The sequence below is a fragment of the Trachymyrmex cornetzi genome, unplaced genomic scaffold, assembly GCF_001594075.2.
Source record: "Trachymyrmex cornetzi isolate Tcor2-1 unplaced genomic scaffold, Tcor1.1 scaffold99, whole genome shotgun sequence".
Classification (NCBI taxonomy): Eukaryota; Metazoa; Arthropoda; class Insecta; order Hymenoptera; family Formicidae; genus Trachymyrmex; species Trachymyrmex cornetzi.
The window spans coordinates 3,592,424-3,619,333 of NW_017300343.1; the positions used below are offsets into that span (position 1 = coordinate 3,592,424).

Consider the following 26,910-nt stretch of genomic DNA (forward strand, 5'->3'; position numbering starts at 1 on the left):
GCGAAAATAACAAAGGATAGGCGCCAAGGTTCCGCCTGAATTCAGGTCTCTGTGAGATTCATAGAATAAAGATTCATAAAATGTATAGACAGTTATTTAAGAATACAATCCCAGGAAAAAATGTTTTACATAATTATATAAAATTATATAATTTTATGTAATTGTGTACATATGGACACATTTTATATACAATTATATATAATTATGTAAATAGTTAAGTACAATTATATGTATATAAAATTATATATAACTATGTAGAATTAATAATATAATTTAACAATATATAATTATTTACAATTGTATATAAAATACATTTTTTCTCGGGACAGTTTATTTGCACAATTTTTTAAAAATATTAAAATAATTTAAGTATTAAAAGGCTTTTGGGCTAACGCTTGTTGCCTTATGCGGAAATAAATATACAATAACATAAAATAAAAATTACAATAAAATCTATTAAAAAATTTCGACCTTTAATCTGGTCATCATAAGTTGTAAAAATCGCTGATGATGATCAAATTAAAGGTGGAAACGTTTGTGATTAAATTTTATTGTAATTTTTGGGTATCTCTCACTGCTGAGCATAATAAACATAATAAAAAACAGCTACAATAATTGTTTATTGAGAAATGGGTTCTCCCTTGGCTCCTTTATTCTATGAATCTCAGACAGACCTGAATTCAGGCGGAGCCTTGGCGCCTATCCTTTGTTATTTTCGCTCCGTCTCGCTCTACTGAGATGACGGAGAGGGAGAAGCGTTTTCGACTCATGAGCAAAGTGTTGGACAGCCCTGATCTAATTAATAATCATCAGAGCTGTATTTATGTTATCTAATAGAAATAGGAAAATCATGTAACATGTTTGTTATTATTTAAATCGTACAAACTCTAATTGCACGATATAACGTGTGTTTATATGATAACGTAACTTATATAAATGTAACCGACTGAAATGCTGCAGTATCTTAAGTTAACTTTTAATGACCTAACTAGTGATAGTAAAGCGAATTACGTTAAAAAGAAAACTGGCGCGAAAAATATTTGTAACTAAATTTGTATTGTACTTTTACAAAACAGTGTGCGACGCTTTCATGGTTTTAATAATTTCTTTACAAAATGTTCACGCACAATTCAAAAATATTACTCAAGTCGATAATCATTATTACACTTGTTAAGACTACAAACTAGTAACAAGAAACTGTAACTTTGAAAATTGTTTCTGCAAAATATTATTATTACATCATGAGACATGTTAGAAACTGAAATATTTCTGTATTTAATTACAAAATGCATTCATCATTCTCACGTACCGTAATATCAGTCTATATACAAGTTAGAAGTACATAAACAAAGTTGTAGTTAAATTGCGATAAAAAGTAATCATCTCATTTAGTACTCTCTAAAGGCCATGTCATTTCATACAACACTTTAGATTATCTTTAAAAATTCTTACGGTACTGCAAACACACATTGCAATTACAGAATCTCCTTTCTCTCTTTTCTTTTCATTATGCAATCACAAGATTGTGTGTGTCTGACTTACAACAACTATTTTATATCAAAAAGATAAGAAAAGAAAGAGAGACCACACTTCCTAAATTGATGAATCTATAATTGTGTTTAAAACTAGATTATGTTGTCACATATGCTTCTGATGTTCGAACTAATAGAAATTTAATTTTAGTACTTAATATACAATACAAACGTTATAAAAAGACTACTACAATTCTGCTGTTGATAACTACCTTATGCAATTGTTTACTCTCGTCTCTGTTATTACATCTTAACAATGCGGTGTAAATGATTATCTGTTTTTATTTCCAAAATATAAGTCATCTGTACACTGATAGCAAGTTTTTTTCTTTTTCTAGCGCTATTGATTTCATTTACAACAATATGTAATGTATGTATATTAACATAGATATCTGTTTTTCATATAAACAAAAGAGAAAACTTACACATCCCATCTTATTTTCCATATCCAAATATCATCTTATCATGTATAATATTCATGTGCGTACATAATTGCAAACTATACATAAAACCAAACTTTAAAAGATACATTTAACAGCACAAATTAAAAAGCTGCTAATGTAAACATAGTTGTTCTACATGTATAGTAAAAGATGTTATTGAAAAAATTCATTTTACGAAGAAATAGAGAAAAATGCTTTCTTAATATGTACACGTAAAATATCACTATATTTCTATATAGGATATAAAATCCTCATAAAAAAATCTATATGGTTTGTAGCCAAAATAATTTAATACAATGAAAAAATAACGGCAAAATACAAATGGGCGTTAAAAGTCAGCGCTGGATATTATATTGCGCAATGTTAACTAATATCTATTAATATGTCACGAAATCAATTTTGTACGTTTCGGCTCACTATTTGAGCAATCCTCAGCAATAAAAAATTACCGCTTATCGCACTATAAAATCTGTCGAACTGCGTCTCGCACAATCGTAGTTCCGACCTGCAATAATGCAGTCGTAGTAGAAATATGGTGAGAGACAACCATCTTCAACATAGTCTAATGTTGTGCTAACCAATTGCTTAGCTGAGTGGAGCAGATAGTGGAACTCAAGCTAACAATTGCAACAAGATATTTTTGAATAGATAGATATTAATTTGCATAATTAATGTATGCTAACCAGAAACTCACCCCATCTCCAACAACGATTGCATGCGGATCCAAACATCGTCAATCCATTACAACTCAACTTAAAAATTACAGATTTTATAGCGCGATAAGCGGTAATTTTTGGCGGCCTATTTGTATTTTGCCGTTATTTTTCCATTGTATTAATTTAAGAAGTCTATAAATTTTGTATATTTCTTTACTTAAAATAATTTAAATTTCAATTAGTCCACTTTTAAACAAATTAAAATTTAATTACATAAATTAAAAGAAATATGAAATATAGCAAATAAGAAGACAGGATGCGCAGTTTGATACAAGGTAAGGCATTCGAAATTATCATTTTCACTTATTTCATTATATACAATATATTTTATAAAGGAAATAGATCAATATTTTTAATCCTTATAAATGAAATGCATTATGATAACTTCAAGTGTCTTACGGTGAGTTAAACACCAATTTTACATAAAGTAGAAATCAAAATTTACTATAATTTTAAAAAAGCTATTAAAAGGATTATTGGCATGCAATTCTATTACTTTATCTAATGCTGTTTTTTTCTGATTTGTAATTCGTCATGTTAGCAATTATAAGTTTAAACTGATTAATGTTTACAAAATATACAATGAAAGATGATATTATATAAGTAAGAAACATCATTGTGCATCAAGATGTTTATAATATTTCTATTTATATATAATATATATATATATAAATTTTATTCCTTTTCTTTAATATTTCGCATCAGATACTTAATCTACTTTGTAAAATCATGGCATCTATTTAGAAATATTATCATACACAATGGATGTTTCAATAACATTAGTAATTATATTAAAATATTTGTCTGTATGTATCATTCTTTTTTTTAGCATAATTTATTTTTTGCAAGTTAAAAAAAGACGAACCTTAAAAAAACTCAAATGTAATTTGTTAACGTTAGACTATCGTAAAGGATTGGCATCAGTCAACAAGCACGCTAGCGCTGTATACCTTTCTAGTTTTAAACTGGAAATCCGGTTCAGATGTTTCTTGAGCGTATTTGTAGTAATTGGTTGACAAGGTGCAACACAGGGTGGCGAGTCACCAATCAACTCAACTATCGTCACTACAAAAGTTGACCATTCAGAAGGCAGAGGATCATCTGTGTCACACAATTGTTCAACTTGCTCGAGCATCGCTGCTATTGCAGACACACCAAACTGAAAAAACAAATAATAAATAAGATAATTGCGTTTTATGTAAATATGCTCAGAATTTGTTGAAAGATTCATAATCGTTATATGTTAAAATTATACACACGCGCGCGCGTGGTGTGTGTGTGTGTGTGTGTAACTAACCTTATTCAGAAGAGCAAAAGTTAAGCTATTATTTTTAACAGGATGATTAGTAGCAGAGTCGGATAATGCTCTTGCTAATCGCAATATAGTATCAAAATCTTTCACAGCATCAAGCCATCTTCGAAATTCGGAATAAAAATCTGTTAATATATGACAATCTCTACGGCCTATCACGGCTAATCCTTTAAATATCGCAGTCCACAATTCTCTCAACTGCTTACTATATTCTGTCACATTCAGGTGAGGTAAAAAACGCAGTAGTAACGTCTATTAACATATAAATGCAATATAAGGTACTGAAAATAATAAAATTTTAAGTCTCGTCTCTTATCCATCAAATTACCTTTCCTTTTCGAATACTTAGCATACTAGCTAATTTGTCATCTTGTATTAACTGTTGCATACATGTTAAAATCATGTTTATCAATTCTGGTTCAGTTTTAATCGTATTTACGTCAGATTCCCCTTCCTGTTGCTGTTGAGGTTCCGGAATTAAAGCGAGAGGATTACTCAGATCTTCGAGCTTGAATTGAAGTGTAAACAGCTATAAAGAATAACATTAATAAAGAATGCATTATCGAATTATTTATTTTATTAATTATATTAGAGAATATGATAGTACTCTCTCAATTTCAAGAAGTAATTGTCGTGTTTTTTTAGTGTCCTTCTGTTGAGACTGAGGAGTAGATTGAGAGTCGTTATTTGATACGACATCCATATCGATAAGTTTACGTGGTGCTGTCACACTACTGCAATGAAGTTTGCCTAATGAATTCTCAAATTGAGCTGGCGTATATGCTGATCTTGAAGCGGCTTGAGGTGATGGTTCCCAATCTCTAAAAGTCAAGCAAAAAAATTAAGAATACTAATAAATAAAATATGTAAATAAATAAATTTTAAGAAATAAATAACCAATCTGTATATAAAAAAAAAATAAATAAATTTGATATTTCCAGTTATCTCATTGGTCGTTATAAACTGTTCTTTTAAATCATTAAATTCTACGATTATAATAAAAAAGTAACGTTATCACATGTTTAGTGGAAAACTTATTTTGCAATGCTATATTATCATAAAAATGCAAATCCTCACGCGTTAAAACATAGGAATGTAAAATACAAATATAAATTATTGTGTGTGTAGAAAATATATAAGCTTTATAGAAATAAAAATACATACCTATGATCCCTGTGATATCCATTGTTATTATGATGCTTTTTATCTTTTTGTTCTCGATTTGCATGTTGTTTATTCCGTTTATCACAGAATACGACATAATAGTGATCATCAACATACGGTTGAATTGTATTAAGTTGTAATAATTGAATATTAATTAACCATTGCTTCTCATGAGCTTTTATAGCAAGTTTTCCTGAGTGTTCGTATTCTCCCGAAGCATTACCATTAATGTTGTGAGAATAATTTTGATGATGATAAGGTCTTTGATTATTTCTGTCATGATTACGATGAGGATATTGATTATTTTTAAAAAATGCTTGATGTCCAGCTTGTTGTTCGTTATGATAGTAAGATCTGTTCTGGTTTCTCTGATTTCCTAAATGTGAATAAGAATGTTGGTGTTGCTGATGATTGGTTTGGTTGTTAGGAAATGCAGGCATCATGTGATCTGGTCGAAGGAACTGTGGGCCTCCTAAATTAGGATGTAGTTGCTGGAACGCAATAAAAAATTGCATTTAAAAAAACATTTTATTTTAATAATCATAATATATAATCTGTAAAAGAAACTTACAGGAGGAAAACCATAAGAACCGTGAAGAGGTTGCCTTGGAACTGGTTGTGGCATTAAATGTGACATTAAATGCGGTGGAGAAGGATAACGTAACACAGTACCAGCTTGATCTAATGAATAGAAGAATAACCAATGTCAGGAAATATTCCAAGAATTAATTAAAAAATTTAGTTTTTTTAAATTATAATCAATTGTAATATTTTGTATTAAAGCAGATAATTATAGCCAACGATTTCATATTAATTGTAACAAATAAAATTAGATATATAAGTGGAAATATAAAATACATAATTTTGACGATTGAGCAACATATTTAAAGCTAGGTATACACTTATTGAACGAATACCGAACGAACAACAAACGCGAGTATTTGGAAATTTATGTTTGTAAGCAACTTATTCCTTTTCTTGATTGCACCAAATACTAGCATTTGATCAAATTCGATGTTCACTGCACAATTAAACTTGTGCGACATTTATTGTGTAACAAGTAATAACACAAATTTTCGCATTCGCTGTTCATTAAGTATATACCCAGCTTTAAATAAAGTAACTTAAAAAAAAATTCTGAAATTTATATTCGCCGAGTACTTATCATATAACTTGCAAATATATGTACAAATCTGCATACATTTTAATACAATACTTATAAATAATATTATACTTACTAATTAAGCCTAATATTCTAGGATGTTGCATCAACTGAGGATGTGGTGCCCTTATATTGGGCAAAACTATAGGATGTGCTCCAGGTAGACCCAATCCTGGTGGAAAACGTGGTGGAGGTAGGCCATTAACTTGAAGTTTCTCATTCAAAGAGAGGGCCTCAAAAAGAAGCGAACCCTCAGATTTCTTCTGTTGTTGTTGCGTTTGTGGTTTGCTGAGACCTGGTGGTGGCCTATTTGCAATAAGCCCTCTTTCCAACTCTTCCACCGTACAAGCATTTGGTAAAGATAATCGCGGCTGAGCTTTCGGAAGAGATAAATTCAAAGGACTACCCCAAACGCCAGGTCGGGGAACTATTCCTTCCTTATCCAATACCAAATGTGATAAATTATCTTCGATATTTATGTTAGAAATAGACTGTAAAAATATAAAGCATATAAAGTTTAAGATTTAATACATGGAATTATTTATTTGTTTAAAAATTTAATAATAAGAAGACAAAGAAAAAGTGCGTTTTTAATGAAATATGTTATAAGATCATTTACAAGTTATATTTATATAAAGACTTATGAAATCGATCATATCATTATTGAATCATGAATTTTCTTTCAAAGTTCAAAATAAATAAAAAATATCTAGCAAGGTATTTATGTATGTTACGTTGAAAGACTATTTTCATCGATTGTCTGTTTTGAACTAGTCATAGATAATTATTGGATATAATACATTTGATTAGTTTTACCGCGTCAACATTACCTATATTTTAATTTAAAAATTCAGATGGCACAATATAATTAATTTCAATATGACAAGTTTAAAATAGAGCATACATTTAAGAGCATATATTTTAAGGAGTCTTGATTAGTTTGATTTATTAACAGATTTATATATATATATATATATATATATATGCATGTATATATTCTTTTATTTACAAACACAATTGCTGGTATGTTTCTGTGGAACTGAAAATAACGACTTGAAATAATATTTTGTAACATTCCTATAACAATTATAGCATAACAATAATAATGATACTTTTATAACACACAAATTCTTATAATATATAAATAATTTATATTTCGTTGCTTCTCTACTAATTTATCAAAATAAATATAACTTGTGACTGCTTAAATACTCATGATTTTATATTCTCAAACTTTAATTTGTAAAATATAAGTAAAGAAAATAGTATCTTTTGTGGTGACTGTGACAAAAAGTTGAGCATCTGTTCTCTGTATAAAAATCTAGGTTCAAATCCACTTATAATATACATATATCAGATTTCATTTGATCTTTACCTCTCGAAAGGCAATGCCAAATTACTGAAAGTTAGGGCCTTAGCAGAAAGCTGACTTTTAATCTTAAAACAGAGCACCTTCTGACTTAAGTCTTATGTCTTTAGTAACACACAAGAACTATCTTATGACTTATGTCCTAAAGGTGTATAAATACAAAATACCTTTAAGACATAAATCATAAGACAGTTTTTGTGTTACCCCAGATCTACAATAGATTTTTAAGCCATAAGCCATAAGGAATGGACAAATCACAATCAATTATTCTGCTCGCATTCGACTTAAGCTTTAAGTCTTAAGCCGTAAGAAATTGATCAGTCATAGTTGAATATTAGAAGAATGATCAACTATGATTGGTCAGTTTCTTACGGCTTAAGATTTAAAGCTCAGGTAAGTCTGGATTTACAATAGGTGTTTTAAGCCTTAAGCCATAAGAAATTGACCAATTACAGTCAAATGCGAGGAGAATAATTAATTGTGATTCGTTCATTCCTTATGGCTTAAGACTTAAAAATCTATTATAGATCCGGAGTAATGGCTTATTGTCTATATATCTGCAAAAGAGCTCACTATATCTCTAACAAAAGACTATAAAGATCTTGAATGGCAGCATACCTTTTTATTTGTTGCACTCTGATTATGAAGGCGATTTGATTCAGTAATTTCAGCAAGTTTCTCATGATCTTCTTCCCAATCACCAATAGTAGCATCGGGACCAAATGTTTCATCATTCAGCGCATCGTACTCTTCCTCTTCAAGTTCATCTTCTTCTAATGGACATTCCAGTCCATCTTCTAAATTGTTCTCCTAATCATATCAAGCGAATAATAATTATTACTGAAACGTGGAAATGTCAACATAACATAAACTAGGCAAGAAAAAATCAGCAAGGATCTTTGAGAAAAAAAGACCTGTAAAAAGTGATTACAAAAGTTATAGCCATGTTTTGTAGCGACGATATTTCTTATCAACATCAGACTCAAATTGATAAAACTTTAATTAAAATGATACGCGCAAATTTGTAACAAATTCGATCGACCGGAATCCGTGATGCTCCATGTTAGTGACCCTTAGGGTAAGGAAAACAAATGAGGTTAGACGACGTAACGTAACCCTGTGGTACAATGATTTTATCATTTGTTTAGAGGAAGGGGGGCGCGCTATGGACAAAATGCAATCGAATGCAAATACGTGAGAAATACGTTGTTTCAGATCAAGACTACGAAGTGTCGGCGGAAAAACAAAACTCGCTTCCGCAGGTACGGACTAGTACGGACGTGCCGCGACGCGACTGTTTATTGAGAAAGATTCACGATCGCGTGTCCTGTTGGAATTGTGCACAAAAATGGGCTGCGAGCTGCGCACGATCGAACGATACGTTTCCGTACTTACTCCGAGCGTGGTATCGAAACCGAAAAAAGTGTCTGCCATTTGTGAAAATGAAATCTGCAAAATGACATGTTCCAACTAAACGTCAAGTGCAGCAACGCGAGGCATCAGCTGCCATGGCGGCCATGCCGTAACTCGCGGCTGCTCGCGGCTAACGTCAGTCGAGAGAGAGAGAGAAAGAGACTCGAGAAAGGCGAGTGCGCAATGGGCGAAGTGCGCACTGCGCAGTAGGCGAACGCAGTTTCAGCGAGCTTTCTCCACGCATCGTGACGAATCGAAAATGGGAATCACGCAAACGAAATACATAATTTGTTTGCAACACTAACAAGGTATGTGTATGTACATCATTTATAAATAAATTTAAATTGCTAAACAATCCATTATCGTGATTTTACACTTTCAGGTCTCGAAAACGTATAAGATGTAATTAAAAGAAATAGTATTTTGAATGATATTTTGATGATATATATATATATATATACATAACATACCTTTTTACTTGTTGCACGTTCACTCTAATTATGAAGACGATAGGTTTACTCGCGTTGCTTGAAATTCCTTGAAATCTTCACAAATTTTTGCACTTAAAACAAGATGAATATATATTTGAACATTGAAAAGAGAGAAAGCACAGATGCTGAGTGCAAAAAGTGCAACAAGCGAACAAATCTAATTTGATTCAGTAATTTCGATCCATATTTTTTATGATTAGGCAAATTAAAATATATCTACATTTAGGACATATTTTTTTTATTTGACTAATAAAGAAATTAACTTAAATATAAATTTGTTGTGTAAGAAATATTGCGTTTTGAGAATTCAGCCCTGTATGTTTTATATAGCATATTTTTACATATTTCGCTCATATTTTTAGATTTACAGTTTATAATATTTATAAATTTTATTTGTTTTTATGTTACATTCATTATAAGTTCCTATAAATTACTATTTGGTAAAAAAATAATGAGAAAACAAAAAAATAATTAAAAGAATAATTTTCGCTTAATTTATAGTTTTTTTTACAAAAAATTAAGTTTAAAGAGAAATAAGAAAAAATTGCTCATATGTATATATTTTTAATTAAGTATAAAATATAAGCAAATTTTTCCCATTTTACATTTTTATAGTCATCAGAAAAAGTGATTTTTTTGTTATATAAATATGAAACAGACCGACAAACATGTAGTTACTTTAATTATTTTATATAGATAATAAAATCATACGACAGATTTGTTGGGGAAGAGGGGAAGTAATTATATTCAACAATCTGGATCGAGGCGTGCACTTTTTATTGCCATTAAATCTTTTTGTATCGTACTACTTTCCTTTGGCTTTCTCATCTTCCACATTATGATTCCTTAAAGTTATCTAATCGCATGCGGATACCAACGCGTTAAAATAAACGAAATATGTCGCGTGTTTTTTTTTTAAACACTACTCGTCGCATGACAGTCCTCAAGTGTTGCTAGGCTGCTGGCCCTCAATGACGCCAGGCTCAAGGAACTATGATTTAGAGTATTCATGCCATGAGGATCTTCACAATGCAGGTACAGCCGTGAACTGACAGACTTGTGGCAATCAGGACATAAACGTTTCTTCTTCTTGTCACGTCTCTTCAAGATGTCATATGCGCATCTGCCAAATGTATGTTGCACGAGAAAATAAAAATAGTAAAAATTGTTTTTCGAAAGAAAATCGAATTGGCAATTAGAATTTTACACAACATTATATTAACTTGATTTTAGTTCTTGTTTTAGTTCTGTTTTTTAACAGAAAAATAGTCCAGTTTTTCCGCGTGTCTTACCGAGCGTGTAATATGTGAGAGCAAGGTAATGCTTCCAGAGAATCAGCTTCCAGACCGAAAGGTTCGTTGCAGCTTCCGCATCGTAACTCCAAATCTTCCTCCATCGCAGTCGCCAATCTCTCATAATGTCCCTTTTGTTCCTCGTCTCCCAAAGATCCATAAATTTTCGACAATCTGGACCTGACTGTTCGCACCAGAAGCTGTAAATAATCAGATTCTCATAATCTTATATATTTTGAACACATATTTTTCTCGCACTGAAAATCATATAAGTTTGTCAAGTAATATACTGACATTTTTAGTAGCATTAGAATATTATTAGGGATATCTTTGTTTCTTTTCTTTTTTTCTTTTGAAAAAGAATTTAACACTTTTTTAAAGTAAGAACTTGATTCTTCGGTTAACCCTTGATTTATTTTTATTGTATGTAGAAAGGATATGATAATAAATTATGAATAGCAAAATACCTTATCGTTTTAACAGATTAACAATAATCTTTATTGAGTCTTGGGCAGCACCGAGCTGTATTATTTTACGTTATTGGTTGCGTGTACAACGTCAAAATGGAAAACCGGCTCCATTGATTCGTAGACACAAATAGCGCGAAGATTCGATGCCCGTAGTGTGAGTATGATAATATATATATGGAATACTTGTGCGACGTACCAGCGGCGCTGTAATGCCGATAGCTCTTTTGGTATTTTATTGGAATTCATGGTAGTCTTTATTATTAGATGTACAGATAAATAAATGCATGCAAAGCATTCGTGTCTATCCTCGGTCGTAGCTTTTTCAATTACTGATGCTGTTGCTCAAATTTCATCAACTTAAAAATCCCATTTTTTAAGTAATGTATAAACTCAACAGTGAAGATCTTCAAATTAGAATCGTCTTCGATTATAACAAAATTGTGAGATAAGGAATATGATGAAGTTTTATTAATTCATAAAAATCAATGGAATTAACTTTCCTTTCAGCACATTCGATTCGTCGCAAATCAACGAACAAAGAAACTTTGCTGTATTTATTTCGAATTTCGTTGATCTTCGAGGACAAAAGAGAAAAGATGAAAATTCTCAAGTTTTCACATCTGGAGAGGGAAATTGATTTCACAGTACATCGCTCTTCTCTGGTTTTTTTTCTCCCCCTCTGTATCTCTCTTTCTCTCTATTTCACATGAAATATATAGAACGAACGTGCATCACAATCCGCGATCTGTATTGACAAGTTTACCTTGGCGCCAACCGATCCCGCCACTTCCAGGAGCCTAGTATTGAATTCGAGAGGTCTGCAATTGCATATCTTGTGTTGAAGCCTAAGAGCTTCCAGGCATCTCGCTGCGCCATCCATAGCTTCCATCTGGCACAGTCGATCACCGGTCGCAGCCGCCGAGCCCATCGCGCTCTCGTACTGCCGGAATGCTTTCTGCAAAACGTCCATCTTTATCTCACCGATGTTATCGTTCTGATAAGCGGACCGGCGTACGCGATGCGTGAACTAAAGGCTAATTGTATATGCATCGCGATCGCCAACTAAAAGACAGACATTAAATTCAACAGGCAGCTTCTATCGCTCAAAAGCGCAATCATATACGGCATTCGCGCAAGCAGCAAATGAAGCTAAAACATCGCTGTTAACGTTTATGATGATAACGTTCACTTTACTGTAGATATACATAAATATTAAATGAATTTATTTATTGGGGTAGATAGAAGTTCAACATATGATGTTCTTAAAATTTAATAACGTAATAATTTAGTAAACTATATGACATTTGATAAAGAATTGATTAATAAAATTTGATTAATAATTTTATTTATTATTTTTATTCCATATAATATCAATCAGTTAACCCTTAAGATTGTCAAGTGAATTTGTGTGAGATGAATAATTTTATTTCTTACATATTTAAGAGCAAATTAAATCGTAACGGATTATTTCTAATATTCTCCTTTTTCATTCTTCAAATACAAGAATAATTTCGAAATCCTTTTTCTCAAAAACGAATCTTTAAAAAAATTTATTTTATTATTTCGCTTATTTTGAATTCCCTTCCCTATTATATCACGTATTTTCACCCTATATATACTCATCCTATATAACATGAACGTTAAAGATATCTTTTTATGTATATTTTTTATAGAAATATTTTCAAATCTTAATTAAATATTTTATTACATACACAAATATCACGTCTTCAATATTTTGCGTTGTTTGAAAGTGAATGTTTTCAAAATGTCACTCATTTTTTAACAACATTCAAAGAATTTTGTAGCCAACAAAACAAAACGAAAGCGGTATGCGCTGCAAGCGTGATACAGTGTTAAAGTCGTTTTTGTAACATGCGTGACATGCAAAGGAACGCTCCAGTTATGGCATTTTTTTATCGCCGATGACAGTACTGTAACAATGTTGGAACAAACAATGAGGCTGTGAATGATTCTGATAGCATCGTAGTACTTGACGTGAATGCCGATAAAAAATCTATCTGTTGAAACGTTTTTGATGCAATATGTAAATAAATATATTGATATTTTTTATTGTGTGATTACGCATTTCAATCTTTAGATATGAATATTTGAAAAAGAAAAGGCTTCAGCCTCAAACTGTTATTGTGCTTTTAGAATAAATTTTATACATGAGAATCATATATTTAATTGTATATCTGTATTAATGTGATCAAAAAAGAATAGTATCACTTGCAATATCATTGTTAGAAAATTTAATGTGAAAGCTAAAGAGAAAGACATACTGATAACTTAATATGAATTACTCACATTTATATCCGATTTCTTTCTGTAAATGTCTCCCATAATACGGATGCTTCGAGCGTAACTGGCCTGGTCACCAGAAACTAGCGATAACCGTGTTGCCTCCTGTGCATAATGCATAAACGACAATTGATCGGTTAAATCGTATTATTGTGCATGATATTGATTAACCAATACAATCTTCTCTTAAACATCCCCTATGAATTACACGACGCGACTCACATGGAATTTTTTCTTCAAAGATAATATTTTCGACAAAGCACGCATTATCGTGCGATTGAGAAGAAAAAATTACGAGATAATAAAAATTAATTTGTGAAAAAGTTTGTAATATTTTCTAAGAAATATTTTAATTTAGGTTGTTTAAGAAAACACAGTTTTGCGCTAATTTCTTTGATTTAAATGAGATGTAAGTTTTTTTTTCTTTTTTTTCTTCTCTTGAGAAATTTTAAATTAGAACTTTACCGAGCAGTAGTCATGAGCGTCGCCAAGCTCTCCCTTTTTCCTGAGTGCTGCGGCCATTTGTAATAACGCCGCCCTATGATGACGCGAATTCAGATCTCCCAGCTGTAAACTTCTGGAGAGATCGTAAGCTCTCGCCGCATATCTTGCGCTCTTATCCGCGTCCTGTAATCTGCAGAACAGTTCCGACAGACCGACGTACACCTGAAAAAGAAATTGCACGTAATCGATGTGCGAATTCACTATCCTGGACGGATAGATTAAGAGATTACCGATAAAAAAAATTATATGAGCCTTACTTCAAACATATTTTATAAAAGAAAGAAGAGAAATTTTTTATTGCACCAGCGTTAGATATCAGTATTATAAAAACAGAAAAACACAATTCAAAGAATGTTTCATTATGAACTTATTACGTTACAAAATAGAATTTTACATATGCTCGAGTATCCAGATAGCGTCAAGTACACGAACAAGTGAATTAAGGATGCAGCTAATTGACTATTCGAGAAATGAAATAAAGATCAGGCGATATGAAAAACGAGCTCAGTTCATCTCGCAAGACACAACTGCTGCTTTTCTAATCGTTCTTGCGCCGTTAATTAACAAACAACACGACAATAATGCGCGCTTGTGTACTCGTGCGAAAGAAGAAAAACTAGCAAACAAAGGGACCTAATTACCTGCAGTTCTAAGGAGGGATCTTGAATGGAGTGGGCGATTTTGTGGGCTCTTTGAAATGCTTCCAAGGCTTTACAGAATCCTGCTAGCTCTAAGTGGACTCTGCCTACGGTTAAGTGAACTAATCCAGCAGTCGCGCACTGATCGCACTCGTTATACAAGCTGCGAGAATGCAAAATTATAGATGTTAGCACAATACACACATACACACGTATGGGTAGTCAAATCATCGCTTAAACAATTGACGTCACATTCGGCTATTGATTACAAAGGATTCGATTAGCTCTTCTCAAACTTAGAACTGTCACCACTGAGTTCGTAATCAGAGGTTGCCCATTAGATGCATTTCTTTTATATCGACGTTTTATCAATAACTACTGACTGTGTTATAATAGCAGACAAATATAGATACATCGTACGTTACGCGCGTATATTAGGTTTCTTGAAAGTTGACATTACATCGTTTATGTAGGCTGTATGATGAATGAAAGAGATTCAAACCTGTGCCGAGCGTAATCTAACGCTCTATCCAGGGCGCCTAATCTCTCGTGAGCTCTGGCCAAGTTTAAATACGCTTCTGCCCGCATGTTCGGCGAATCCAATTCCTCCGAAATGCATAATTGCTTGTTACCGAATTCGATGCTATCTCTGAAAGGAGAAAAATTACACGATGGAAGAATCGCGGCTTTAATTGGAAGGGGCAACAACTTTGTAAAGGGGAAAAGGAGATAAAAATAGTTATAAAATTGGATAACTACCGCTACTTTTAAACGAGATATCGGGTAGTCTTATACGTACAATGTGTGTATTAATTTTTAATAATAAACTGTAATATTATACTTATATGTATATCTATACTTTTTATATATTTTATAAAATAGGTCTCTGGTTTGATTTTCTTACTCTTGTTTATTTCTAGATTACTTTTAATAATGCAGAAACACGTTTCACTTTACATATGTGCAAACGGTGCAAATAAAAACGACAAAAAACTGGAAAAGACATTAACAACTTATGCTATGATCTACCTGTATTTGCCCCAATCCATGTACGCTTGATACAAGTAACCGAGAAGAGCGAATTTATCCTCGCGATGTCTGATACTCTTCAAGGCACCCCTCCATTTTCTAACCGCGGCTTGTTGTTTATGAGCCCTGTACAATTTTAAGCCTTGTTCCACCTGTGTCAAAAATAATGAAATTTCAGCACGTGTCCTATTCACTTCACGTGCTGATTTATTTATCGCGCAGCGATCATCTTCGTAAAGGGTGTTAAAGAACGAGCTCAAACGCCGTAGGAAACAAAATTGAAATTTTATTAATCATTTATCACCTTTTTTAAAATTACTCATTTATTAAATTTACATCGCGTGATTTAACGTCTTATATTTCGATGAGTCCTTGAATTTCCGCCGATTGCATGAGTCCTTGTACCTGGACTATTTATCGGATATCTAGCACATTTCCTCATATCAACTATAGTTAGAGGCCGCACGACTAACGAGACCTTGGAATCGATGCTCATGAAATTGACATTGAGTTAATAACGGCCCTCTTAAGCGGAGATGCAATGTTCAAGAGCGTATGGGCAAGCCAAAGAGGAAATTACCCTATTAATTATACAGGCAATATTAATAGACGATAATTATAAAACGATGATTGTAAAATCTGTTGTTAATAATTTACAACATAATTTCACGGAGCACAATATGTAGTTTTTTATAGATATAATTTTGTATATTATATAATTCTTTCAAAAAAAGTGTCAGAAATTTAATTTTTTTTTTTTTAGAGAATGTTTCAAAAAGGGCATTGTATAAAACGTATTTTAAAATTAAACGTTAGTCGGTAAAAAAATCAATTATGAGATAAAAAGATTTATTACTGATAAATAAACATCTACATACTTATTCTACATAGTCGTTTTATATATCGTTTTTTTTTTATCACACCATTTTTTAGGTACAAATTTGTTACGCTCTTTGCATAAAAATGTGACGCCTGGAAGTTCAGCATTGCTGCTTTCAATTCAACTTCTCACTCTCTTCGAACCGTTGAAAACCAAGCGACTTTTTGAAATAAAGGAAAATGTGAAATTCACTTGGTACAAAGTATGCAAAGGAGATACTCAAAAATTTTTCATTTCAACTGCAAACTTTTTGCATTATGGGTGAGCTACAGAGCGTTCACACTTATTGTCGTGAAAGTGAATGATTCCTTGTATCAACACATCCCACGGTTTTATTCATCTGAAGATGTAAAGCTTGGTTTTCAATGGTTCGAGAAGAATAAAGATTTGAAAACAACGGTACTGAACAGACAATCCCAGGCGATGGATTTCTATAGAGAAGGCACAAAAAACTACGCCGATATAAAAAGTATCTAGAAAAAAATCAGTAACTTTATATTATAGAAAAGCAAAGTAATAGATATTTTTTACAAGTAATGAAATCTTTTTATTTTAATTTCATTTTATTATAATAATTGATTAATCTTTATTTTTGCGATTGGATATTTTTGCAAAAAACAATTTATATAGTTAATTAAATGAAGTGGATGAAAAATGTTCCGAACTTTCTTTATATTTTTTAAATTTTCTAAGGGAAAAATTTTAAATCATTATTTGATTTAATTGCTTAATTATTACTATAAAACTAAATATTATTTCGTATAACTAGAATTATATAAAAATGAATCTATAACGCATACATTAAAAGCGAAATTAGGTATATCATGTACCTAATTGAGACAGACAGTAAAATATAGAACTCAGTATTTTATATATATTGAATACTTCAGTATTTTATACTGAATTTACTTGAGTTGTCACTTAATAGATAAATTCATATTTACGTTGAACAATATTATTCAATTATAAGTCTTGTAAAACAGACTTCAAATGATAAATAACTTCCTTATCCAGGAAGAAGAAGTCGGGATAGGTATTATGGTTTTTATCACGCACCAATAGCCCTAGCGTAGATAATACGGGCAAAGGTAGAAGGCCGTATCGATTTGGCCATGAACTTTGTCCTCGGCAGATTAAACTTTACAATAAAATATAAATAGCCTCGTAAGGCACATAAAAATGTATCCACATGCGTGTACACGACCGAGGCAAATTCTTGTTCATTATAAAAATTATAGACATATATACAACAAATCGAAGATTTATTGATATGCGAACCTGTTCATTTATCATAATCTCGGTAATCTCTTACATAGCATCGAGAAATGTGATCTTAAGAACAAAGTAGTAATAATACCAATAAACAACAATACTATTAATGGTAGTATTAAAAAAAACCGAATAGATTGCACACGAGATTACTTATGAATTTTAATGCTTGTAATCATTAACATTATTAATTGAAAAGAAGCAGAATTTATCTTCAGTTATCCTCTTGAAATAGTTTTCTTTTTTCTTCATTAAAAAATATATTTTTTTTATTTAATAATTCTTTAAAACTGTGACAATTTGACAATTTATTAAAATTGTAGCGAATGCGGAAATATAACGAGACGTTAAATTTTTACAGCTGTTTTGTATAGAAACTAAAAAAAGATAAAACTATAAATTTTGATGGATGGTTTCCATAAATAACGCGCGTGATTTAACAATATGAATTTTATACTTTTTTACTCATCTTTCGATATAGTATAGCTTCAATGAAAACGTAAACTTTATAGTATATTGATTGAGATATCGTGTAGCTTTGATGAAACCGTAAACGCAAATTACGCTTGTTACTACATGAAGCAGGCATCATGAATAAGCTGTCAGACGCTAGACGCGAAATCATAAGTTTCTTTGAGTGAAACGCATCCAGAACGGTAAACACAGTATGACCGGTACTTTGGTTTTAGTGGTTACGAAAGGATAGCGTGACCGCAGCTACGGCATGCACATCGTGAACTTGACAGTGACCGATAAAGCATGCTCGTCCGCGAAATACGCTTCGTTATGTAGTCGTCATGCCCCGTCGTTTGCTTGAGAGGACCCTCAGATACTGTTACTCGTTTGATATATTATACCCTCGATAGCTTTGACATATTAAACGAGTTCAATGGTTAATAGTCGCGAATAACAGTTAAAGAATCAATTATAATTGAATTAATTTGTAAGATCATTAATAATTCCGTAAGTGTTATCGTGGCGTACAGCCAATTCTGCTTCTAAGCGTGTTTGTCTAAAATTATAATCGCCTCTTGCGTTTCGAGATAAAACACTTGGCACGCATTTCGAAGTAAGAGCTTTATTAATAAATTGATACTTGAATAGAAATTAAACGCGCATTAAAATATAATAAATATTATATATATATATATATAATGGCGATGTTTATATCTATCGCAGACATGATATTTACATCTGATGCATTTGTGTAATATTTTACTTAATTATTCGTAGTTCGTTATTGTAATGAAATATATAACAAAAATTCGATAATTTTTATAACTTGTTTTATATTCATCAAATGATTAGTTATTATTACATCACTAATTTAACGCATTTAATTAAATTAAAAGCTTAAAATGTTAACATAATTAAAAGTTTAATATATATATATATCAATTTAATTAAAAGCTCGATACGTATCTTTTCATAATTTATCTAATTAATCATCAGATGTAATTTTCTAGTAAAACTCTTATATGCATATTGAAAATGTCTATACATCATATCATATGTACTAAATTTAATCATTCATTTCCATTTGTCCTACGAGAACTAAAAAAAGTAAATACATCATGAGATATATACTTACCCTCCTTCGTGCTAATTGTTGATCGAGTCGTTTTCTGCAGCTTATGAGACATTCCCATATACCAGTGCCCGATCTGCCATTTTGGTAATGACCGTTATTACCGTTGCCATTTTGATGTCGATAATCCTCTTCAGTGAATTCGCAGACATCGAGTGGATGTCTCGATCCGTCAGGGCTACCCAGCAGTGCGGTCGCCGAGAGCTGATGACTCGCCGATCCGCTGTAAATTTTTGAAACGTTCAATGATATATATCATGGAATGGATGTTGACACAAATTAACTTTTTAGATAAATGATACACTTATCGGCCACTTAATATTTTAACCACTTGATGTTCGTTATAACTGTTATTTCGCAGTTTTCCAATTTTACAAGCTCAATATTCGCTGTAAAATTCTCAAAAGTATTATTTGGTTTATAAATGTATCATAAATTAAAAGGTATTATTAGAAAGTAGCGGATATTGATATTAATTTATATTATCGGAAAATTTGTTTGGACAATGATCACTATCATTGACGCTTTAAAAATATCAAAGATCGACTTGAAAGAGAACAAGCCATGGAATTCTATACTCTCAGTAAATCCGATGAAAGGAATTTAAAGAAGACGTAACCAAGAACTGTGTAATATTTTCACGTCATCGATCGTTTAAGTTCCGTAGAAATTTTTTTTTTTGTACTCAGATTACCTATATTTGCGATATAATTAAAGTTATATCGAAAATAAAAAACACAAATAGTGTTTATATATTATATATATATGTATTATATATATGTATATGTGTGTGTGTATTATTGTATTGTTATTAATTGTAATTTTTGCAATACAAAATTGTTTACAACTCATGCAATGTTTAAATATTATTTAAAGAATAATACGATTATTTACAATACATTAAACAACATAAACATATATAAATATTATTTTTAGAACTATATTGTTAATTTTATAAGTGGAAATTAGACCGATAAGAATAAAAAAAGTCAAATAGGAAAGAGAATCTTATTTTCGATTAAAGCCGGATCTTGTGGTGCTTAATATATTATATTAATATATATATAAAAAAAATTTACAAATACATTCTTCAATTCTATAAACTGCGCGCCAATTCGGTTTATCAGACTGGAAACGCAATAAACTGAAACTGGAAAATAACTTCACAAATTACATTGATCATCGATTTAATAACGGTGCTAATAAGCATCTTAAAACTCTGCAAAAAACGTATTGCGAAAAATATTACCTCAGCCAGAGTTACTGTTAATTTTCTATTATATGCTACAATCAGCGATTCATAAAATATTGCAGGAAATATGATTGAACTATCATTATGGATGTAAAACTTCTCATCAAAATATCGTGAGTGCGTGTCAAACGTCCACGTTAGATGATAGATGCAGGCAACTGACCTCCTATAGGTTCCATGCGCAAACTCTTAATTTATTTCTAGGACGAACGGAAGGAGCACGCAGTGATAAACCGCTTTTGGCTGACGTCCCAGAGGTTGAGTTTGCAAACTGCACGTTAGGGAAGTTACAAGGTACACAGGGTATCCTATATGTAGCTACCGCATCGCTCTTCACTTATGAATTTCTAGATCAATTCTCAGTCACGATGTAAATTTTTTCTCTGAAAATTGTATTTCACTATATAACCTAGTTCTTAAAGCGGGCTCTATCTTTCGAACGTAATTGTCTTAACACATCTAAAATGTTAAATCAAAGCAAGTTATAATTTGCATAAAATAAAAAGTGGAGTATTATTACCATCTGTGCGCAACTATTGAAAAAGTTCTCCAAAAAGCCAATCATGTTTAATTGATCACAATTCCAGAGAGTTATTTTACTTCTTTATGAGAAAAAGAAAACTGACTCCATATTGATCGAATGGTCTCTTGGTGAAAGGTAGCGAGATATGTCTTGGACACCCTGTGTAAAATCACAGTTCTTACCTACCCTACTGCAATGCGACCACTGCACATTTGCTCTAAATCCCAGAAAACTAAAATTTATTTGTATCCTTTTTCTTTCGATTTTGTGCTGAGGTATAGCGAAATTCTTTCCTGGAATATACTCGCCCTAAATTGCGATCATCAACTATACTTTCTTCTTACTTTTCTTTTATGTATATTTATTAGGATGTTTTATTTGACATGATTTTACATATACTTTACGTATGCTTGTAACATTAATGAGAGTGTTAATTAACATTTACATCCTCTAAGATACATCTCATGTATCTTTATTTTGAAATAAAAGTTTTTTTAAGTAAATATTTCTTAATTTCGAAATATTTTTACTTATAATTTCATATTAATAATTTATTTATCAAATATATTTATAAAATTAGATCACGTTTCTTTCATAACTTTTTAGAAGAAAGTGTCTAGAAAGTATTGGTAATTATAATTGCCAATATCCTTAAAAAAAAAGACTACTACCTTCGTAACGAGAAAAACAACTTTTTACATTAAAATATATATGTAATATATTTGGTACATTACGGATATGTACCAAATATAACTATAAATACCACTAAATGACTTACATATTTTTGCCAGAAAATATTGCTATTAATCGGTAATCATATGACATTAGAACTAATTAAGGCAACCGGAAAATATAACTATCTCGTGCCTGAAGCTCGATGAAACCCCGTGAGAATCACGCCCCGTCAAATTACTTTCCACTCCTGCTAAAGTTCTTCCCAAAACAGTCACGTGCCTCTGTCGCGCGCGCATATCCGCTCGTTTGTGCTCGGTGTGTATGTGTGTATACAAGCCCGTATCGTGTAAAGCGAAGAGTATACGACACTCTATCGCTTTCCCACCACGTTCGCTAGGTGGGCGAGGCACCTGCGACCTCTTTTGCTGACCCATTTACGAGCTGCGAGATACGGTACGGCGTTGCGATTCTAAGTGGAAAATCGAACCATCCCCCAGTTCTTCCACGCGTCGAGGTCGATCAACGAAATACAAGGCACCTGCTCTTGTCGTCCCCTATCGCACGCCTTCCGTTTCTCTTAAGTATCCTGTTCTTGCTTGATCTCTCGTGATTTTACGCTAAAGTCATTTGAAGCTAAAATTACTTTTCTAAATAATATCAAAAATGTCCCCATAATTGATCTGATTACAATCATGGAATTTCCGATTCACAATATTCTATTTTTACATTGTAAAGTTTCTTACAATGCGTTCTGCTTATCATAAAGATTATTTAAGTAAAACCCGTAAAAGTATTTAATACAGTAAATCACAATCTTGTGATACTACTTTTGTGTTATTTCTTAATATATAATTAACCAATAATTTTTTTTTACATAATTTCTCATTTGCTCTTTTAATAATTTCTCGAAATATCAAATATGATTTTTAGAAATGTACAAAAGAAAAAATTATATAATTACTTTTTTATTATATTAATTAGCAAACAAAAATCGAGCTGCCCATTTCGTTGGACCTTAATACATATTTCTGTTTTACCACAATCTTTTAAAGTAACTTTATTGTCAGATATAATTAATGTTATATATTGAATTAAAAACGTTCGAAAAGATTGCTGAAACGCATTTGTTACAACAAATATGTGCTACTTTTCATTGTTACATTCACTTGTCTAATGCATGTAAAAAAATGTAATTATATTGTAAATGTAACTAATTGTATCATTTTAATATTACTAGTATCATACATAAAAGATTATTTTGAACGTTCCAGATAATTTTTCGTAAACCAGATGAAAATTATTTATTTAAAAGAATATAGGTAGAAGAGAATATAGCTAGTTACCATCACTCATATTTAGATACTGTAATATTAATGTAAGTGAATGTGAATTTAAGTAGGAAATGAGTTTAAGTTAACAATTAACTTTACAAGTCATAAATTGGCTATTACAAGCTAGAAGAAGAGGATAAAAAATTCATATAATTCTGAAACGTGAAATGTATATTTTTTTCAGACAGATGCAATAACTATTTATTTAATCTTTCAAGCAAAAATATATATATAGTATATATGTTGTATTTTAGTTTTTAAACGTTTTTATATTTTAATTTTTAAAGAGTGTATGTACGAACGCGTATTCTAAATACATTGTTTATTGTTACTTTTTTTTCGCTAAAAGAATGATGATTACTTTGATATATTAGTGTAGTAATTAAAAAATGTTATTACAGTAAAAATGAAACTCAATAAAATATTTAGATAGCATATGTTCTTAATAATTAATTATTAATAACTAACAATATATGATTGCGACAAATCCAAATATTGAAATATTAAATAATAATAAATATGCACAAGTAAAACAGTTAATAAATGTAACATATATATATATGCATATTTTTTACTTATGTTGAACAAGCAAATGAAAAGTTCTATAGCGAAAATCATAAAAACAAGTTTTTAATTTTACAATTGTTATGCTATGCTCTTTCTCTCTCTCTCTCTCTCTCCTGCAATATTATTTTTTAATCAATAATTAATTTTTATCTAAATTTATTTACACTGCAGCTTTTAATGAACTACTTAAAATGTACTATATCGATTTGTATCTAGTTCTCGTAATTTGAAATTTACTACTAATTAGCAACAATACTTGCCCGAGGTAATCCCTGGACGAGATAGACTCCCATGACATGGCTGTACGTCTTTCTTGATGCGACTTTTTCTCTCCGTCCCGCGGTGCAGCTGTTTCTTCTCTCTTTCTCTACCTCTTGGCGCTCTAATCCCATCTCTCGCCGCCAGCATTATCACGTCCGCGCACCCGCGTGAGATAAAGCATATCACTTTCTTGATTTTACGAATTGCACAACGCGTGATCACGCACGATACAACGTGCGCCGGCTTGAGACTTTAATCGTCCGCATTCAATCGATTCGAAAGACTGGTACTCGATGTATGTAACGATTGTTATCGAGTCTTATCTATCGCCCAACGAGCTCGAGGATTGTACGAACAACAATTGTGATTTCGCGCGACTCAAAACATACAAGGACTGCGCATCTGCTTATATCGATCATCTTACAAATTTATTTAGCGTTCCTCATGTTCGATGGCGCCAAAACGATCAAACATCCGCCGAAAAGTCTCTCGAGTTCGATCGAGAGAAATTCAACTTCAATAATTTGTGCGATGGAATGCGAAGTAATAACAGTCGAAGGTCGATGGAAGATTTTTTTTTTAAGTTCTAGGACTTTCAGTTAGACTTAGAGATTCGCAATATATGATTGTTCCTTAAGGATTTCCTTATCGAGGGATATACGTTCGAAGGAAGTGGAGCTGAGCCGATAGTCGTTGAGGTAGATCGAGGATCGTCTGAGTTGATTTCCTCACTCAGGGGATTTTTTTTCTTTTTTATTTTTTCTTTTTGGACAGACTCGATGCGCTTACTTACTAACGTATAGGGATGCACACCTCGGTCGAGAAAAATAATTTGCACGCCCGCGTGTCTTTTGTACTTATATGCCTAATTGAGCACCGTGGACTCGCGCGAGTACTTGCGCGCATTGACGAGAAATAGAGGAGTCCCGTTGAGAGTTCCTCTCTATCTTTTACCGTTAACGTAATTGGCAAATTGTTTCGTGGCAGTTTCTCCGATCAGCTGATCGATAAGGATTGTTTCAGGTATTCGACTCGTTACCACATGTAACACATACGACCGCTCGAGTCTCACGGTACAAGTATCTAAGTATCTCCTTCTTCCCTCGCTCTGTGTCACCCTGTTCGCCCTCGCAGGAGTGCGTAAACTGCTCTTCGTAGGAGAGAGCGAGTAACTTTTCTTCGCGCTTCTCGCGTTTCTCGGTTGTGTGCGACTCTTTTTTAATTCTCTGGGAGTTTCTCTCTCCCGCGAATATTATTATTATTTTTTTTTTTCAGCGTGTACGGTTTTTCGTGCGGTCGAATTATCGATATTTGATTATCGAGAATCCCGTAACGTGATATACTATGTAATTTGTCAACGTCGTTATTTAGATCTCTATGAAAAGGTTTAACACACGTATAATATTTATATATATATATTTTATCTACGATGTATTTAAATAAACTTTTAACATGTATGTATATTACATGTATCTTCTAATATAGAATCCGTGCGGTGTTCCGCGTTTGTGTGCGTGTATGTGTGTACCCGTATGTACATGCGTGTATACGCACTTGTTTTTTTTTTTATTTTCTTCTTATCGAACGTATTTAATGTTTCACTGTACTAGATACAGTATAATCGGTCGCCCCAAATTATTCCGGCGTGTCGGACGGTGCTGAACGTGCGTTTTTATGTCTTAAAATACGATTAAATCTTTTTCGCTGCTTTTCAAGAGTAACGACAGGGATGGAGAGATTTCGTACGATATTGCGATATATCACTCACATTTATTAATGCCTACGTGAATCGATGTGAAGTAATGACGATTAATCGACGATGAAGACGTGCCACGGAAAACGATCGTCTGTTTTTTTCTTCTTTTCAAATTTCCTTTTCTTCTCGTACTTTTTTTTTTTATTATAAAACTTTCCTCAGTTTTGACGCGTGTTCAGCACCGGGAAGGTTAAGGGACGCGTTTGTCCCCGAAACTAGGATCGCGTCGGCCCGCGGTGTCCCAGTTACCGTCGGTGACCCCCGGCGCGCTTTTTCTCCCCCTCCGAAACCTCCCTTCTACCGTGGAACGTTCTAACTTCGCGAGAGCTCGCGCAAGTGAGATACGCGAATTCCCGTTCGCGAGATTCCGGGCGGATCCATCGAGCGTTCTCCTAATTCCATAAACCGTTGCTCGTCGTTTCTTCCCTTCCGTTTCGGTAGTTATCTCGAGATGTTTACACGCCACGTGTGTGCGTGGGAAGATTTCTTTGTCCTGTTACGTATATCTTTCTACATTATCGTTTACAACGGAGTATTAGCGCAGTATAGGAACAACAACAACAACAGCAGCAGCGGCGGGATGCGCGTGTTGTTTTAGCCCTTAGAATTCTGTCGTGCGTCTCTCTCTCTCCTTTCCCGCGTCGTTCCCCGTCGAGGGACGCGCGATATCCGTCGAGATTCGGCCGGAGTCTCTTCCGAGAGTGTAAGAAGCTCGCTTTAGCGAGAAAGCGCCGATTTCGATGTGGAAGAACCGGAACCGGAACCGGAACCGGAGGAGCCCCGTCCGAGGTGGTCGCAACGAGGAGGCAGTCAGCGTTCGTATTCGGCGCCCATCGCGCGCCGAGCGCTCGCGTACGTTCCGTAGGCCAAGCAGCGGCGCGTCGTAATAACGACAACGATGGCAACGCGGCCGTTCCCGCACGCTGACGATGAGACAGTAGCCGTGGTGGGCGCCCCGAGGCGTCTCCTCAT

At 32.7% G+C, this 26,910-nt stretch overlaps 2 protein-coding genes across 3 annotated transcripts; both read right to left on the minus strand.

The window, feature by feature from the left end:
• Positions 1–3,498: 3,498 nt before the first annotated feature.
• Patr-1 (Protein associated with topo II related - 1) lies at positions 3,499–9,132 on the minus strand. The gene is made up of 9 exons (XM_018521519.1): positions 9,094–9,132; positions 8,317–8,508; positions 6,406–6,820; positions 5,739–5,848; positions 5,168–5,658; positions 4,611–4,824; positions 4,332–4,532; positions 3,989–4,255; positions 3,499–3,850 (listed from the first exon to the last, which is right to left on the minus strand). The coding sequence occupies exons 1-9, from the start codon at positions 9,130–9,132 to the stop codon at positions 3,593–3,595; spliced, it is 2,187 nt and encodes a 728-aa protein (XP_018377021.1). The 3' UTR covers positions 3,499–3,592.
• A 1,230-nt stretch (positions 9,133–10,362) lies between these two features.
• LOC108770237 (43 kDa receptor-associated protein of the synapse homolog) lies at positions 10,363–26,904 on the minus strand. 2 transcript variants are annotated; one of them, XM_018521718.1, is made up of 10 exons: positions 24,182–26,904; positions 19,577–19,796; positions 15,837–15,988; positions 15,310–15,456; positions 14,811–14,970; positions 14,131–14,331; positions 13,672–13,770; positions 12,128–12,319; positions 10,895–11,094; positions 10,363–10,725 (listed from the first exon to the last, which is right to left on the minus strand). In XM_018521718.1, the coding sequence occupies exons 1-10, from the start codon at positions 24,217–24,219 to the stop codon at positions 10,518–10,520; spliced, it is 1,617 nt and encodes a 538-aa protein (XP_018377220.1). In that variant the 5' UTR covers positions 24,220–26,904; the 3' UTR covers positions 10,363–10,517. The 2 variants fall into 2 exon arrangements, with proteins under 2 accessions (XP_018377220.1, XP_018377219.1); XM_018521717.1 differs by having other exon boundaries at positions 12,128–12,334.
• Between the last annotated feature and the right edge of the window lie 6 nt (positions 26,905–26,910).